The 18,259-nt window shown below is 38.8% G+C and overlaps 1 protein-coding gene across 1 annotated transcript in view; it reads right to left on the bottom strand.

Moving 5' to 3' along the window:
* Window positions 1-18,259, bottom strand: part of EML4 (echinoderm microtubule associated protein like 4) — a gene marked incomplete at its 5' end in the record, with an annotated part of 89,498 nt that overhangs the window by 6,014 nt on the left and 65,225 nt on the right. The window contains 10 exons of the mRNA XM_009871190.1: window positions 501-599; window positions 1,862-1,949; window positions 6,485-6,582; window positions 7,829-7,917; window positions 13,205-13,272; window positions 13,885-14,016; window positions 14,138-14,263; window positions 15,751-15,902; window positions 17,708-17,843; window positions 18,036-18,170. Of these exons, the coding sequence (XP_009869492.1) occupies window positions 501-599; window positions 1,862-1,949; window positions 6,485-6,582; window positions 7,829-7,917; window positions 13,205-13,272; window positions 13,885-14,016; window positions 14,138-14,263; window positions 15,751-15,902; window positions 17,708-17,843; window positions 18,036-18,170 (1,123 nt within the window). The remainder of the gene's footprint in view (window positions 1-500; window positions 600-1,861; window positions 1,950-6,484; window positions 6,583-7,828; window positions 7,918-13,204; window positions 13,273-13,884; window positions 14,017-14,137; window positions 14,264-15,750; window positions 15,903-17,707; window positions 17,844-18,035; window positions 18,171-18,259) is intronic.

Raw genomic sequence — 18,259 nt, forward strand, 5'->3', positions numbered from 1 at the left:
GTGTTGTATATTTTAAAAACAAACTCCTAGGTAAAGAATCTGTTTAATCTTTAAAGCATTTTTACTCCTTAGAAGCAGTGTATATTACTCACCTTTGAATATAGGTATCAAAGTGCTGTCATGATTTTAAGTCACGAACTACACCTACACTCACATAGTTTTGTTTCTATCCCCAAACAAGGTAAGCAAATGAGAATGCACATTGTGCCATATGAGCACTTTAAAGTATCAGCTTTTTGCTCCAGTGCCTCCAAAATTGGTAGCCTAAAATGACAGCAGAAAAATCAAATCCCAAACTTTAAGAGTAAATAGAAATCAACTGCAGGCTGTTTATACAGTGCCCAGTGCTCTGAATCACAGACACGTATTGTGATCAGTCTCTCCAGCCTCAGCATCATCCTCAATAATCATTAAGAGCGTATTTCCAGTGACAAACTGAAGCAAAAGAAAACACAAAAGCATAGCGTGAATAACTCAAAAGCAAATCAAATGGTGCTTACCAAACACCTGGAAGCCTAGCACACAAGTGTATGTTGTCCAATCTATATCCTTACAGTCAGAACGATTCCTGATTAGCTTACAGCCATTTGGAATGTCCCCTGTAAAAAACAGTGAATGAGGAGTTATGCCATATGAACTTATATTTACATATGTGCTTTTTGATAGTAAATAAATGCATCCTAAAACTGATCTGCAATCACACTGTAGAGGCAAAAACAGACCAGTACCTTTAGGAAATTCCAGATACGCACAGCTTCACTTTTAATAAATATTAAAAGTCACATTTACTTCTCATTTACCTCATCAGTGTACCTCAAAAATACTTCTCTTCAGATTATGTCCCCTGCTACCTATTCTGCCAAAAGTTTTAACAGTTTTAATCTGTAATAGAGTAATTTCTCCTTCTTACCAGCTCCATTGATGTGCTAAAAATTCATTCAATCATTCAGGAAGGTCTGCTTTTTAAGAGAGTGAGCAAATACTGCCAAGAGCATTAGACTGCTTTTCAACTTCTAACTCAGAAAGGAAAGATTATCCCTCTTTCAATGCACCAGCCCAATGCTAGTGGGCCATAGCTCTTTGCCTCCCTATACAGGCAATGATAAGCACCAATACCTTCTTTTGGTAGGCTGAGATACTGTACTATCCAGATTTGAAACTTAAGTTGTCACAGGCAGAAAGAACATGTTAAGGTGACAGATATTTGAACTGTTGGCTCTTCTTGCCTGTACAGGAACAGAATTCCAATCCCCTTGGAACTAGTTAAAGCCACAGTAAGACGAGAATACAAAAAATGATTTAAAACCAGACCGATACGACCTATGCAAGTTGAATTTTTGACATAAACACTACATATTAAATTCATATTTCCACATATTAAAAAAGACAAATAAAAACATTGTTACTCCTACCTCATTAAAGTAGTATTATTGCTTTGCTTAGTTTTCAACACCATCAGCCAAGATAAAGTTAAAAAAAAGAAACCCAAAACAGAACAGTGGCTCAGACCCACTGATTTTATTCCCCTAAAATAACTTAGTATTGTTGACACTAATTAGACAACTGTATATATTACTTTCAATCTACAGAACTTCGGGCCAACATAAAAACGTAGTGCCACTTGTTCTCTAAATTCTACGCTGTTAAACTGATTTATGACCTTGTGAAGAAGTAAGCTATATTTGGCATTGCCATTAGGTAATACGCAGCTCTGAATAACATCAAGATATCAGGTTACACAAGTTCAAATTGGTTCCTTTGTCAGTAAGTGTTTTGTACAGTCCTGATCAAACACACTCTTCTAAATATTCTGACAGCTAATGCATACTTCTGTTTCCAGTGGATTTAATTTCATACTTACAGTATAGTATTTCATAGTCTCCTGAGTTTGACATTATATGCTTGTTGTCCGGGGACCAATCAAGGTGTGTAATATAGCTGGAATGTCCCTGGAGAAGAACGCAGTAACACCAGTGTGAAACATGGATTTTAGCTCAAACTGAAGCAGAAGTTGCCCCTGCAGATGGGGCAGTTAACAGCAAAAAAAAAGCACCTCCCCGCCCACCCCAGGTTGGCCGCAATTCACTTGTGCTCCTTTAAAGGCTCCTTACTTCGCAGCGTCACGCTCGCTAACAGCTAAACAAACGCAGGCTGGGCATCGTGCCTCTCACACCGCACAGGGATTCTTCGCTTGTGAACCGTGTTCCCCTCAGATCCCAGAATAATTTACTCCTAGAAGCTACATTACTAAAATATGGATGAACTCACGCTTGCACTTGAACTAAGAAAGTTGCTACTAATTGAGCGAGGCAAGTAACTTGCACGGGATCACTTTTAGATCTCGACAGTAAAGGGACAGACAGATCTCTTATTTCTCTATCCATTCAAATTAATTTCTGTTTAACGCACGCACATCCAAATAACCTTTGCTCACCCTAAAAACTTCAGTTAACTATCACCATGTAAAACTAAAAGATCACGGACTGTTAAGCTTTCTGAAAGGTTCTGCTGTGCTGCTTACACTGCATGCATGTTAGTGCCAGCTTCAAAGAACTCTCCCCTATAGGCACAGGGTCATGTAGATCAGAATCAAAACACTTTGGCCTGATTGTTTAGTTATCACTACCAAGAGCACATCGAGGTTTTGAGGGAGAAGCCAGATGCAGCTGTCAGAATGTGCACAAACTCTTTTGTCAGTAATAATAACAACAATAAAGCTATGAAAGGCTCCACAGAAGCCACAAATTTGTATAAAGTAGGAATAAATTATTTCTCTGTAGAGGTTAAGAGTAGGAAATTAATTAAAGTGATGTCCATGTCACTCTTTTCTTCTTCCATTCTTCCATTTCTTATTACTGCTCCTCTTCTCCTTGTAAGACCATCCATCTTCTCCTCTTCCTTGGCAGGCAACAAAACGCCACTTTCTTGACTGACATCTTCCCCTCTCAGCGGATGTTATGAAGATGGTGTCTGTCAGTCCCTGCGAGGTCTTTTGGTCCAGCCTGCACGAACCGTGCCAGGGCCACGCTGGAGCACTGCACTGGCTGCTGTGCCACCCCCTGCACCAACATCCTCCACAGATAGCTCAAAGAGAGGCTGACTGCTTCCAAAGTCACATGTAAAAATAAACCCATGCCTGTCTCCCTGTGCTCAGGCCCTCTGCGAAAGACTGTGAAAACACTGAGGAAAAAAGCTAGCCTTTAGGATTTATTCTCTGCCTCAAGCATAGAAACTGTGTATTGACATAACTGCTTTGCAGTCATGGGTGGGATAAATGATATCAACATACAAACTTGGTATTTTGAGAAAAAAAAAATAAATGCACAACTGGCTAGTTTGTTGTGGTTTTTTTCTCCTCTCCCCCTCCACCCCATTTTCCAAGTTTTCAAATCTGCAAGCAAACTCCAACACAGAAAAGAATTGGTCAGTCATTTGCTAAATCCTGCCAGACATTTGGCAGCTGTTAAAATTCCTGGGGGGGGCAGGGAGGGAACAAAGCAATTGGCCAGGGGGCTCCACGCTGCAAAATCCCTTCAGGCAAGTGATCCCTGAACGATGAACTGGAACATAATATTGTCATAATATTTTCAATAGGACGATCCCATTTTCTATTAAAATCTTTCTTTGGTAGCTGCCCACTCACAAGGGAACATTTTACTCCATTTTCTCTATCTTTATATACAAAGAATATAATTATTCATATTATCACTGGCTAACAAAACTAACTGACTAAATTAAATGGGAACGCTCTCCTTCAATGGCAATGTTTATCTGCTTCAGACTGAAGCGGTGCAAGGGTTGAAATGCCCACAGCCTACAGGATGGGCATACTAAGTATTTCAGGTTAAGCCAGTGAATCAAATATTTCAGGGTGGCTGTCTGTGTGACTTTCACCACACTGGTAAATGCATGGCACTTGCTTCTCCCTTTGCTAAGAGACATCTCTGACGTAAGGCAAAGACAGACAGCACCCCCCACCCTTGAGCTGCTAATGCTCTGGAAGTTCATAGCCCAGCCCATACCTCCACATTGCTGTCTGCATAGCTGGAGCCCTCAAAAAACAGCTGCACTAGTCAAAATGGTTGTTTCAGCTCATCTGAAATACTTTCTGATCACAACCACCACCATCCCTCACTGTGGAAACATGTTCACAGGTCAGACTTCCCTCTGGCAGCAGCAGAAAGCCTGGTTACGATTGAAAGGGGATTTAATTGTAACAGCAGGCACACAGCCCTTATGCTGGTTCAGTAGATAAAATCCTTCTGAAAGCTTTCAAATAATGTATTTAAGTTGGAATAAACAATCAGAAGTCAACTACCAGGAGGGACTGAATCATACTACTTAGAGGTCACTCGTGAGGCTACTGAATGACAGAGGAACACCAGGAGAACGCGGTGGCAGCACCCAAGCACTGGCCAGGGTTGTGCTCTGGGTCTCCAGCATGTCTGGGTGTCTCCCTGCTTAGCATAAAGCTGGTACTGACCCACCAGCAGTGGGAGGCAGCATCAGGAAGGCACCGGGCACCTGGGACCGTATCGGCAGCATCGAGACACTGCTCCGGTCAGCAAACACGCTGCCGTCTTCTGCGGGAGCTTGGAAGGGTCTGGAGAGCTCAGCCCCAGCAGAAACCAGGTTGTTAACTCTGGCTGCTAATTTTGGCTTCTACACACAAGTCACACTCGCCGAAAAAAAGGGTTAACAGAAATCTGCGTTGAAGCTTTAAGGCTTCTGCATAACAATGCTCAGTTCCTCGACCCCAATTTTTACAATTCCCCTATCCTACCAAGGCAGAGGGGCAGACAGACATAGAGATGATGGTTTAAACTACAATATGCCCTCTCTTGATATATAATTCATAAAACATACAGAAACAAACGATCTCATACATCTCCAAAGAGCTCACAGAGACCTTGAAGTACATAGCAAGCTAATTCTTACATATGTTAACATTTGCCATCTGAGAGATTTTATCTTTTGTGGTTATAAAATAAGTGATGAAGTGAAAAGCTGTGCTGAGCATAGCCATCCGCTGCTGTCCCCACCAGTCCCACCAGGCCCCTTGGTCTGACGTCCACGTAGGTTTAGCCTTTTCCCTGCTGCCCAAGCTCCTTGGGAAGACTGCAGATCTGATTTCTTGTCTCACAACTGCCGTGCTATCGGCTAAATAGCCCCATCACTGCCCTGCTCGGAGCTTCAGGATGCCCTGTCTCATGCCGCACCACAGCTCTGCTACTGAGGAGTCCCCAGCATACCCAACAGCCTTCCCTCCCAGCTGCATCCCACGTCAGAGCCAAGCCCTCCCTGCTAGCCTGTGCACCTCAAGGATGGCGCAAATGCACTGATGGTGACTGCCCCGGCAGCCCCATGCCCCTGGCAGCTGCTAGACCCCCAGGCACTAGCAGCAGGGGATGTCCTCAGCCAGACGGTAGGGAGAAATCTCTCAAAGACACCTTATGTGGCACTAAAGGGCTGTTAGTGCCTCTTCTCCCTAACTAACAGTTTCCACTGGAAATCTTGCATCAAAGGTTGTAGAAAAAGTAAATATTTAAAAAAACCCCACACCTTAGAAATAAACAAACAAATAAACAAATAAATAATCTTCCCCCAATTTATCCTTATCAGCTCCTTACCTCCCATTTTCAAACTAACAAAGTTAGCCTGAGAAGTTCTCTTATCTTTAAAGAAATTCAATTGGTGACAATGAGAAGTGTTTTGAGCACTCAAAAAACCCCTCACATTTCATATTTCAAACATGAACCTACTGTTACGATATCATTTGCAAATCCCATAAGGTTCAGATGTTCGTTGCATAAATATTCCCACTAACCTGAAGAGAGAGCTGGTCTTAAGGCCAGAATGTCAGATAGCTAAACACTTAAGGAGATAAAAGGATGCCTTTTTAGCACTGGAACAACCTTATACGAGTGTAAGGAACAATATACACACAACTATTTGTGCTACACTTTTACCCTGGGCCAGAAATTGATTGCTAATGTATTTCCCAATTCCAATTTTTGTAGTAACAATTACAGTAACAATTGAAAATATTGCATATTTGCAACCTCCAAAATCACATATTCTAATGAAATTCCACTACCTAATGCTATGTTGGTCCAATGAGTGCTTTAGGAACAGGGGGAAAATATCCTCAAACAAGTGTAATATTTTACTAGGAAGAATTTCATCACACAAGTACAAGGCATTTCTCCATATTACTGCTAACTTTCCATTTCAAAGAAAAAGTCAATAGCCAGAGAAATTAGTCATGCTTGATGCAAAAGTGTCCACCTAACACTAGTGGCTGCAGTACCCATCAGAGTGAAGTTTAAAATCAATCAAATGCTGAAAAAAACCCCATAGAACATACGACCAACACTAAAACCGGAAAAGCATCAGCCCACAGAGAGTTCCACTGCTTAGCATCTCTGTGCACATTTAACATCAAAATACAAGAACTGCCGATTATATTTACTCCAGAACTTACAGTGCATTTTCCATGTCTGCTATACTTTCTTCCATTTTCTGTTACTGTGTAGAGGTAAATAAAGTTGTCATGGGATCCAACTGCAAGTGAGGTGCCATCTACAACACAAAATATTTGATATAAACTAACAGAATATTTGTTTTCAAAATTTTAATGATTTCAGATTTATCACTAAGACAATAGTCTCAACTATAGTACTGCTTCCAGACTGTATTTAAGGATACATAACACTTTACATCACATTATTTTCAGTCAGTATCTGTTTCCTTTGTGGGCATCATTTTTTGGTCAAGTTCTTTCTCTTCTGCTTTTTTTACGTAAGCATTCAATGGACATGGTATAAATCCTCAGGCTGTACTGGATTTCTGGAAATTGTCAACAGCAGGCAGGCTTGAGTTTTCCGCATCACAAAAAACACAGAGTAGTGTTTTCTCCATAGTTAGTGTAGCTTTAGAGGTGAGAATTACATATAAATCAGCACTAAATAACATCCAAAGTAGTAGTGGGCCATTCAAACATGATAATCCGTTTTCTAACTCATGTTGTCTTTATTTAAAAAATAAGTACATGCACAAGAGTTGCCTTGAATCATGATCAAACGTCTCTAATATCAATGAACATCAGTGCTTTAAAACAAATTGCTGTGCTTGGCAGATGTGGCAGAAGCAAAGGTTTGTTCTGCCCCCTGACATGGCACGTTATCCAAAAGCAAACAAGAAACAGATTTATGAGAGTGTTCTTCCATCCAGTTTTAACAGAGTCAGACTCTGATGATCTGTCATGTCATATCTGAAGAAGAGACTCAGTACTCGACTGGACTCCATGTAATCCCATAGCAAATACTTAACAAATGGCTCAGTTTTGGACAGACCTGAGCTTAGTTTTATCATTTTAATAAACTTGATAATTAACTAAGATGCCTATTAAAATATCACTTAAGTACTAGACTTTCAAAAGATTTTCCTGTTAATCTGTTAATAGTTAAAACTATTAGTTAAATAATAGTTAGAATAGTTAAATAGTTAATTAATAGTTAAAACTACTTTGTCTATTTTGTTGGAGCATTTTATTTTTCTTGGAGGAAAGCTGACATTTATTATAACAGCACAGTTCAATGTGAAGGAAAGGCTGCGAAAGGTGACTCTAATGTTTGCAGTTACAAAACTCCAAGATTTCACATACGCAAACAAATCTGTAGCAAGTTTTCAGTTATATATTAAGCATCTTAAACAAGTTTTTTTCAAAGCTCTGCCTTTTCGAGTGACTGGGGAGCAGTTTAACATGGTTGAACAGAACAGGTATCCCATTTATCAGCAGTTATTCTGAATGTACAAGTATGCCTACCTACTGAGTAGCGCATCACTGAGAGCTGTTCGTTGCCATCAGTGTGTATTGAAACCAGATCCCTCGTTTCTGCATCCAAAACAAACCACCTAGACAGAGGAGAATTCCAGTGAGCATTGCTTCCACTACCCACAAAAGCAAGCGAAAGAGCAATAATCACTGCCTGCCTTCATCTTCTCACGCCAGCCCCTCAAGGGCAGCAAAGCAAACATCCGTTTTTAGTGGAACCGTTTTCTGGTTCACAAAGCAATATAATTTTCCGTGAAGAATACAGAAATTATTCTAAATACAGCGCAGTTTTTCCCCTTCCCTTGAACTCTGCAGTAATCATCAAAATGTCTACTGGATGATAAATATGCCACCCGCTAGCCAGTATGACTGCACCTTATCATCCTGAAGCCTTCAGGCTACAGCTGAATTTTAATCTACTATTTCTTCCCCATTTTGAAGAACATCTTTGATATAAAAACTGATCTTCCAATTTGTATGAAGCAAAGTTAAAAAAATAAAAATAGAAGTAGCAGGAGTGGAAAACTTTTCCATACTCATTTGGATGATTTGTAACTAAGGCAATTAACTGCATTTTTTATTATTTAACAACACCTTCGAACCTGCACTATTAGTTATGGGGCACATGCAAAGAGCTCAAAGACATTTACAACAACTCAGTGGCACATACACTGAAATGGCCACTGAAAGCAAGATGGGCAAGATCAGCAGAACCTGAGCATTTTGCAATGGTTCTGATGCCCTCCTAACTCCCTAATACAGCAACCACTAGCAAAACAAGGACAATGAAAATTTAATAGAAACATATATACATACAGGTATATCATGAAAACCTAAGACGTCAACATGGCTACATACATTAAAGCTTAAAGTTGTGCTCAGAATTTAATTTCTTTGCTCCAAACTTCTCACCTCACAACCGTGGGTGAGATCAGCCACGGCCGGGTTTCCTTCCCTAGCGGCAACCAGTGAGTTCACACACTGTGGAAACGAGTACGGCAATTCCAACCGCTGCCTCATAGTGAACTCAGTAGAACTCTGCTTGAGTTTGGACCATTTAATTCCATAACAAACTTATTATATAACCTAAAATAAATTCCAGGAACAACAGCATACATAGCTGCTTTCTACGGATGGAGATGAGATTCCAGCTGATCCAGTGTCTGGCAGCTAGGTATTCGGAAGGTGGTCTGATCTCAACGGCTTAAAATCAGCTCGTGGTGAGAGAACCACAAGAAAGAAATTAAATGACATACACATAAAAACCCCAGCCCTACATGCCACAGATTGCTAAATAATCTGTGTGCAAGACGGAACCAGTGGAATACAGCAAGTGTGTTTGTACTGGACAGCAGTAGATACCATGCTCAGTTTCTCTGCTGTAATTCTCTGCTGAAAGTGGATTTTTGATTTTCAATTTACACACTGAAGCTTTGCAGGTTCTCTGAATACATTCAGAAGTTGTATTGTGCTATTTGGTTCAAACGATGTCTCTCTTTGGCCTGGCCAAATACTTCACTAAAAGGTTAGACAGGGGCCTAGATATCACAGAAAAAAATCCCAGAAAATACAGAAATAAATTAAACTCAAATAAAAAACCCAAACAAATCCACAAAAGGGTATGACAGGAGGGACAACAGAGGAAGACCTTTTGCTTTACTGGAAAATTTAGGCACTATACTGTAAAACCTATTTATCTAGCAAGATGACACAGCGTGATGCCTGCTTGTTTATCCTGAGTGGCGCAGTTGCAGTGCTTGGATATAAAAGCTGCTGATCAGCACAGGAACAACCAAAAGCAGCCTTCTTCCATAAAAATGGAGGGGTACCCCTTCCCCATGCTCTCCCATGGATGACTGTGCTGCACAGCGCTTCTGCCAGACAGCCAAGGGAAGGCCGGAGGCCTCCATGTCCCAAAACACACAACCATGGCAGGGCACCTGCTGTGGCAGAGACATTACTCTTGACGGTGAACCTGAGACTAGTTTTTTTTTAGATTTGTCCTTTGAGGCTGATAACTAAACCCGGTAATCTTCCAGCAGTACTTTATATAATGAAAAATACAAGCAGCAATCTTAGCTTACCACGGAAAGGGTCAGTGCACCATGACAATTTTCAGAACAAATTAAGAAAGGAAGCACTGGGCACATCTAGTTCAGATGTTTCTTGATGTTTTCACAACCTGTTATCAGACACACTCTCCTCAATCTTCCAAGCTCTCCCAATGCCATGGCAAACACTGCAACTACCAACAAGAAAGTCCATCTTCAAGAAATGTGTCTCCAGCCTAGCAGCTACGGCAGATCATTGTTGTGCCCCACAGAGGCCCTCTGCACGAACAGCTGAGGTCCACCTCGAGACCGTGTTTTGGAAGAGGATCTTCCTGCCAACTTGAAGGTATGCCACATGCAAAAGACAGGTGACCCTGAAAAAGTCCTGAGGGCTGTGAAATGCAAAACTTGTCTGCCAACTGAACTTTGGATTTGCAGACTGGATGAAATAAATGGATGAGTGGTGTCCCAGCTGCAAGACCACAAATTTTGCTTTTTCTGATTTTTCTCCCAATAGTTACTGAAGATAACATATTTAACTTGTTTGTTAGCCATGTAAAAGAGACAGTTTTGCCATTTTCATCTGGTTTTTGTCATCCAATTCCTTTGCTTTAAAAAACACCACTACTAATCTATCTAAAAAAAGCATGCTTTTAGAAACAAAACCCCTGAAACTACTATCTTTTGGAAAACAAATTCTGACCCATGACAGACATTTATTACTGATAATTCGCATCTGTGAAAGTAGATTTTTTCCCAGTAGATCATCAGGGAAATGGTTTTCTAAAATATAAAAGTATATTTTTGCACTTACACTTGCAATTCCCACATTCAGTTAATAGTGAATGTTGAACCTGAAAGGCATTAAATTAGACGGAACAAACCAACTCATCTCACAAGACTGGATCCCTGGGGTATTTGGGCTTCTTCATCTCAATACCACGGCAGACCCTGAACTGGTATAAAGTTCAAATGCTGTCTGGACAGATTTACCTCTTTCTGGCTCTGGTTTACATGCTACTTGAGCCTTCAGTTTTCTTAATACGGTTAGTATTTCTAAAAGACTCTTATTAGTCTTTTTATCTGCAGTGCTTCTGAGGACTCATATGCAGAGCACTCAGGATATTCTACATGATTAGTCACGGAAAGGTCTACTTCCCTGTAAGTAATACCACTGGCAGCATGGCAAAAGGAAGAATCTGTATAGTGCCTTAAAAAAGACCAAATACTCTTTTGGTAGGCTTTCTGATTGCCATTCCTTTTTAGTTTTCCAGCTGTGCATTTCCAGCAAACAGCAAGATCACAAAAAGTGTAAGAACGAATTCAAACCAGGCTTAATCCCAGACAACTGACGATCAGGCAACACAGCAGGTACTTAAAGTGGTGACAAAACCTGCACCAGAGCATTTGGAGGCAGCCCCAAAAGGGAAATGATACTGTAATATTCATCATGGGAAGTGTTCTGTGAAAAGCGCACCAAAACCATGATGTGAAGGCCTGATAAAAACACATCACAGTAAAAAAACAATCAAGAATGGGAAGAGAGGTAGAAAATTCAGTTTTCTTCAGATGCCACAATTTTAACCATCATCCCCATGTTTCTTAACTTTCCATTCCCTAACTCTGTCTTACTGATCTCTGTTATGGAAGTAGAGCAGCACTAGAATAGCAACACATAGACACATCTGAGGTTTGGGTTTATTGAGTCCTGAACAGTTTAGACGCATTTAATATTCACTTTAAGCATTTTGGGCTATGAATCAAGCTATTAAATTGATTGTTATGGGTCTGAGATTATTTTCTCTTACATTAATCAAGATATATCATGCAGCCCTCATTCCTTGGGAAGTAACTCCCTTAGACTGGATTATCTGGTACAGAAAGCACCACGTAATGCTGCTCGTTAGGCAGTAAATTTAAAACTGGTCTGTTTATCTTGATTCACAACTCCATTTATTTCTCATCCACTTGTACACTTACCAGGCCTCATTTCAATTCAGTTTCATTTGTATATGTCAAACCTATCATTGAATCATCCAATTTCAGAGCGCAATAAAATATAACTGCTTAGTTCTAAGAGTAGGGTAAAAAAACCCCATCATCATAAACTTATCCAACACAGCATAAACTGGTTGCCTCAAGTAATTTAAAAATACAAATTTAAACTGAGAAGCACTGAACTCAAGAAGTAGTATTAGTTTCTCTGGAAGGAGTCAAAAAAGAAAAAAAAAGAATCAGAAACAAACTGCAGACTGAATGCTTCAGTTGCTCAGTATGCCCTAATTGTGCTTTTATGCAATTTCAACAATGTCTAATAACTCAAGAAATATAGCCCGACTTTCTTTTCCCTTTTCCCTGTTTCAAGTACTATTAGGCCAGTATCCTCTGTTCTGCTTAATGAAGGTAGAAACACGTGTTCAATTTAATGCCATAATTTGAAAGAGATGAAAAAAAGAAAAGGTACAACATGGAAACCAAACATATAAAGCTCAGCAAGATTTTCATTAGGAAGGTAAATCAAGTTTTCTAACCTAAGGTTACACCTAACAAATTTAGTGCAGATTGCACTACAGGAGGAAGAGACTAAAGAGGGAAACTCTCTAAAAAGTATTTAACATTTAATTTTATCAGGAAAGTTTAAAAGTATTGCGTATGCTCCCCAGTTCACAAACCCCAAATTTTAAATAGCTTTTAGATATGACGTTAGGTATAGAAAAAAATCTAGGGAGAAAATTAAACACTGAAAAGAATTCCTATTTTCTTACATGCGGTATGCATTATTTTATTATCCAGTTGTCAGCCATGAGGTATAACTGAAAATCAGAATAAAAATGCTAGTAGATTTAATAAGTGCTCCTCTCACCTTTCTAATGCTTTAATATATTATTTTTTCTTTTAATTGGTATTTTCTAAAAAAACATTGTATGAGACTCCTTTCTTGGGAGATGATGCCAAGGCAGATTTGACTATGAATTTAAACAATTTTTCAACCACTGGAAAAAGTCTAAGTTAAAAGATAGTGTGCTCATTGAAGGCATTGCAAAAAAAATAGCTTAAAAAAATAAAAAATATCAAGACCTGGGCTTTCATGAATGAGTAGTTAAAAACCAAAACAGCCTAACTACAGTCAAATAATCCTTCTGTCTTCATTTAACCTATGTAAGAAGGATCTGTCCCCCTCCTCCAAGCTTGTTAGGCTACATAACCTCAAGCAAAAAGAACAAAACGAGAATTAATTCCAGTACGTGAGATGTGTTGCACAAAAACTGTCTCCTTTAAACTTGCAATCATCACAAGTCAGCCGAAAGGCGTTTACCTGCCCGAGTGCGTTCCTATTGCGACCACTGCTCCGCTGGGATGGAAGTCAGCACAGTGCCCCGGCTCCTGAACAGAGAGGCACAGACATGTCATTCACCCGCCCGCATCCTCATGGTCAAAATCCCTCTCTTTATGTCAAAGCTACTCTAAAAGTCTGAGGTGAACTGATACAGGAAAAAACGATCAGCAGCGTGCTTGTAATACTCAGACAGATCCAATTTTAACGCATCAGTGATGTGCACTATATGACCTTCTTCAAAGTAAAAAGCCTAAACTTCTGTGTAAAAAGATATTTTTTACTTGGTAAAAAGCTGCTTCTGCTTGGGTATTAGTACAGAACTAGCCAAAATGTGAAACGAACAATGACAATAGGGAAAGACATCTAAAGCCAAACCTTGCACTACTGTACAATACCCTCTTCAGATTCAACAATTGGGAAAAAAAGTTAAACTGTAAAAAGAACAACTTGGATTGTCAGAATGGCATCAGACAGTGGCAGCCAGATTATAGTCTACACAACGTCTGAAGAGCACAGTTAAGTTTATCAGAGCTTCTGATTTTAAAGCCGTAACTACAGGAATTTCACTTCTGCAATCGGATGGGACAAGGGTATTGCAGAAAACTAACGCTTTTTCTGACTTTCCTACTTTTATATTTAACATTAAAGGGTTGACATACATCTAGCAGCCTGGTCCATTCCAGCGTGTGGTCCACAGAGTTCCACATGCAAACTTGCCTATCTTGGGCACACGTTAAAAATAAATCTTTGAAAGGATGGGATGCCAGTCCCCAGAGTTCATCTGTATGTCCCTGGAAAGAAAACATGTACGATTTAACAATAAATAAGATAAAGACTCTCTTAAAATAACACACAGGCAAGGGAAGACTTTACATTTTTGGGATATAGTTTAAAAAAAAGTTGTGCTCTCACCTGTACTTCTACCACGAAACCATCATTAAATGTTCCCCTCAAGACAAAGTTTCGTGAAGTGCCCACTAAAAATTGATCTGCTTTTCCTTCTGCTACTGCTCTGATCGTTCCATACTGGTCAGGAACCTAGGAAAAGAAACATCTGTAAAACCACATCATGCATCTTGACAGGTGCTTATTTCTGAAGGTCACAGATACTGCACAGTGACAGTACCAGAAATTAAGTTCTCCCAGTAAAAAGGAGCAATCTAATCATGTACACACTAGACCAGGCCTTGACCCAATACCTACTTCATTCATCTGTTCAGTGCTAGCATGCGAGACTATCTCACTCCCAACCAATCACGACAGTGACATTTTAATAAGTCTCAGTAGAAAAAAATATAAATTAAATTACATGGATTTTTAAGTGGCAAACACACTAAACAAATGCATTCCACAACCTTACAACTCCTCTTATTAGGACAATACGCAGTTACAGTTTACTCTTCAAAAGAGTTTGTGAAAAATAAGAAAAAATCTTGCAGCATACAGAAAAGGCTTCCGATTTTAATACTTCCTGATTAGCCTTAAATAAATGTTCCTATGCCTGATGTGAGCAATGACTCTGAATTTTACTGAGTTTGTTGTCTGCTTGAATTCTAATATACTTTATCTTACAGTGTATTTTTTGTGTTTTAAAATGATTTATATTTAGAAAATACACTAATATTTGCCACACAAGATAGAAAATCAAGGCAATTATTCAGAAAGTTGTCTGACAGGGTTCTGGTAGTACTTCTCAACATAAAAAATTAGCTTTAACTTAACATTATTAACAAACAGAAAAGAGATACTGATATGAATAGAGCATGTTACTTGAGCCTAAGAGCTGCAAATGCTTATTTGCTCTCAAACATGTTTTCTAAAGGTCAATGTTAGATTCAAGGTAATAACAAACTCTAGATGGAACTAAACACGTGTTAAGGAAAAAAATGCTGCTGTAAATGGACACTAGGTAAGTAGAGTAAAACCACTGCCAGAACTGCTTATACATTATTTCGAGAGGGAATCTTACTGTCAGGAAAAAAAAAAAAAAGAAATGGAAATCTATAATGTACAATTTCTTTTTCCAGTTCATCCCCATTTACCCAGCATTGCCGTACAGCCAATCACAAACATGTACATATTCACTAAACACCTGCTTTAGGATACAGTTAAAAGAAATTTCTCAACATAGCTTATTAATCATTAATTCTTACAAATACCATATGTATCCCACTGACTGTTTGACTATTGTCAAAAATTCTATTAATACCCTCAGATCTTGGTAACATCGTCTTGTCAAAATTAACAAAAACACGGGTGATATTGTCAGAAAAGGGACAAATAAAAGAAACTAAGGAAGAGCTCGAAGAAAAGAAAAAACTTAAAATTTCTGTTCAACTTTGAAGAGAACTGAAGCCTCACGTGGGTTCACTTACAGGCTGAAAATTTAAACACTTTTATAATACAACACTGTCATCCACCAAAAAAGACAGCAAACTAACTACTTATCCTCCTTAGGGTGGGGAATGCTCTGTCTTGGTAGTCAATACCTTGCTCAAGGTAATTTCCTTGTCTTGCTTTCTTACCTCTATTTCCCTTTCGGGATTCAAATCATGATCCCACAGGATGATCTTTCGGTCCTTCCCACCTCCAGTCAGCAGCATTCCATTCCTCATTTGACAGAGCGTGAACACGCTGCCATCGTGAGCTTTGATTTGTCTGCTTATCTGATACACTCCTACATGCACAAAAAGAAAATAATAAAGAACGCTACGCAATTTTTTCCCCCGAGGTTTACGAGAAGCTGTGCCTTTTGGCAGAAGAATAAAACACTGTATAATAAACAATTACATTTGGAATGTCAGACTATTAGTATTGCACCAGTATTGCAAACAGAAGGTGGTAGTGTTTTCTTACAGGATAAAAAGATAAAAACAAAGGGCCTAACTTTCTGAATAGAAACTTTTTTGAGATTGATTGTCCTGTAATGTGTGAAGGCAAGAACAATAACTATTTCCGTAACGTTTTCACTTCTTTGCTCTCTGAGGGAATACAGATTTTCTAGATGTAAGAGAAACTGTCCTTTAGAGTCAACAACTATTTAGCAAGTCAATATTAAAAATCAATTAAACTTATTTTATTACAAGAAACTCGATGACTTGTTGTCTATAGTCTTATGTGAATAAAAAGCAAATTATTTATAGCAAAGTTCCAGGATGCATGAACCTAATAGCTAATGCGGGATGTTGCCTCACTTAAAAATAGTATAACCAGCACTTGGCACATATCAATACAGCAGTCTACCCAAAGGAAAACACTAGCAAGATCAAGAGAGATGAGAAAATTAAAGAGCAAAGGAAACCTATTGTATCCTAATCAGGGCTTCCTGTCAGAAGAATGGCTCTGGGAAAGTGTATTTTATAAAACCCCCAAGATTCTGCTGCTTTGAGACTTGCATGTTTTCAAATAGCAATCACAGAAAAAGGCTAAAACACCACCCAAATAAATACCAGCTTGACTTAGTTGATTCTGCCTATAGTTCCAAGTCAGCTCAAGTCAGCATGCTCTCACACCGTGAAAAAAGGCTTTGAGGTGCAGCCCTGAGACCAATCTAATGTGATAAACGAACTAGAAGATCCCATATTTAATTAGGCCAATGTAATTAAATGTTCTATTTGGTATCTTTTAAGTTTATCCTGGCAAAAAGTTATTTTTGCACAAGAACTTCAAAATTAAACATCAGATAATTTGTTAAATTACTTTTCCACTGCAGTTAGCTTGAAAGACAAGAAAAAGATTTACCTACAAAAACAGACTTACTGTTAAAATTTACCTTTTACATGAATGTTTTCCTGGTATACCAATTTAAATCAGAGTGTTTGAAATAGCTGCCAAGTAAAATAAATTATCCTTGAATTTATAAGTTACCTTAGGGCTCAGCTGTGCTAGGTCTGCATATGGTGGGTAACAAATCATTTTCCTTTCTTTTTTACAAAAGCTTTGCCCTAAAGAGTAAATTTAATCCCAATTTCAAATAAGATGGGTTTTGAAGTACATTTTACAGCCAAGACTTGAGTATCTGCTAAACCAGATACTGTTATTTGTGACACTGATATAACTATGCATTATATTTTTCTTTCACATACAAGTCCTATTAATATCACCTTCAACACTTAATGGTATTCCTCTGAGACTAAGCGTAGTACAAAATAAGCCATCTGAAGCAAAGGACCCTGCAGAATCCTCAAACAGCCTTTTTAAAATCTCAGGATGAAAGGAAAGCTGATTAACTGCACATATTTTAAAATGCAAAACATTGAAATAAACCATTTTAATTCATTTCAGGCACAGTTTGAGAAACTCTAGATTGCTCTTGTGTCTTCAAATTCATAAGACTTGAAGGAGTTTAGTAGCACATCTTAATAATAGGAAGTGTACACCCTTAGTCAGTCCCATTTCCCTGTTTCTTTTTCTAATGCAACCTCTCATGTTTGTCTTCTACAGACTATTCAAAACCTGCAATTAACTGTGAACGTATCCTACCTTTAGGTCCTTTTCCTGGAGTAGATTCTACAGTAGTTTTGCCCCATATAAGTATTATCCCACCTGAGTCTCCAGTGAGCACATCACCATTTCCCAAAAAAGCCAAACACTGAACAAATTTGGGTTTTTCATATTTCTGAAACAAAACAAGCAAAAGAAAGGGATAACTGCTTGTACTCTCTATGTAATTAGTACAATGTATCCACACCCATACCTCCTGCAAACCCATAAGCAAAATTTAACATCTTTGTTTGTTTACCTCTCTGCTCAAACAGTACATGGTAAACAAAGGGGCTTTAAAATTGACCTAATATCAAGACATTCTTACCCCAAATATCCCTTGCTTCCTCGATAATGAATTGCCACTCCAGGTCCAGAAAAATATATGAGATTTGCCACATGTTATTATGGTATTTGCATCAGTTGGATGGAATTCTACAGCAAGAACAACTTCATTTGTAGTCTGAAATAGTAACAGAAGTAATATTTATTCACATGGGACATTAACATATGCAAAATCTCGAGTTTCAGAACAGAGATATCAGGAACTAG

The sequence above is a fragment of the Apaloderma vittatum genome, unplaced genomic scaffold (assembly GCF_000703405.1).
Source record: "Apaloderma vittatum isolate BGI_N311 unplaced genomic scaffold, ASM70340v1 scaffold436, whole genome shotgun sequence".
Classification (NCBI taxonomy): Eukaryota; Metazoa; Chordata; class Aves; order Trogoniformes; family Trogonidae; genus Apaloderma; species Apaloderma vittatum.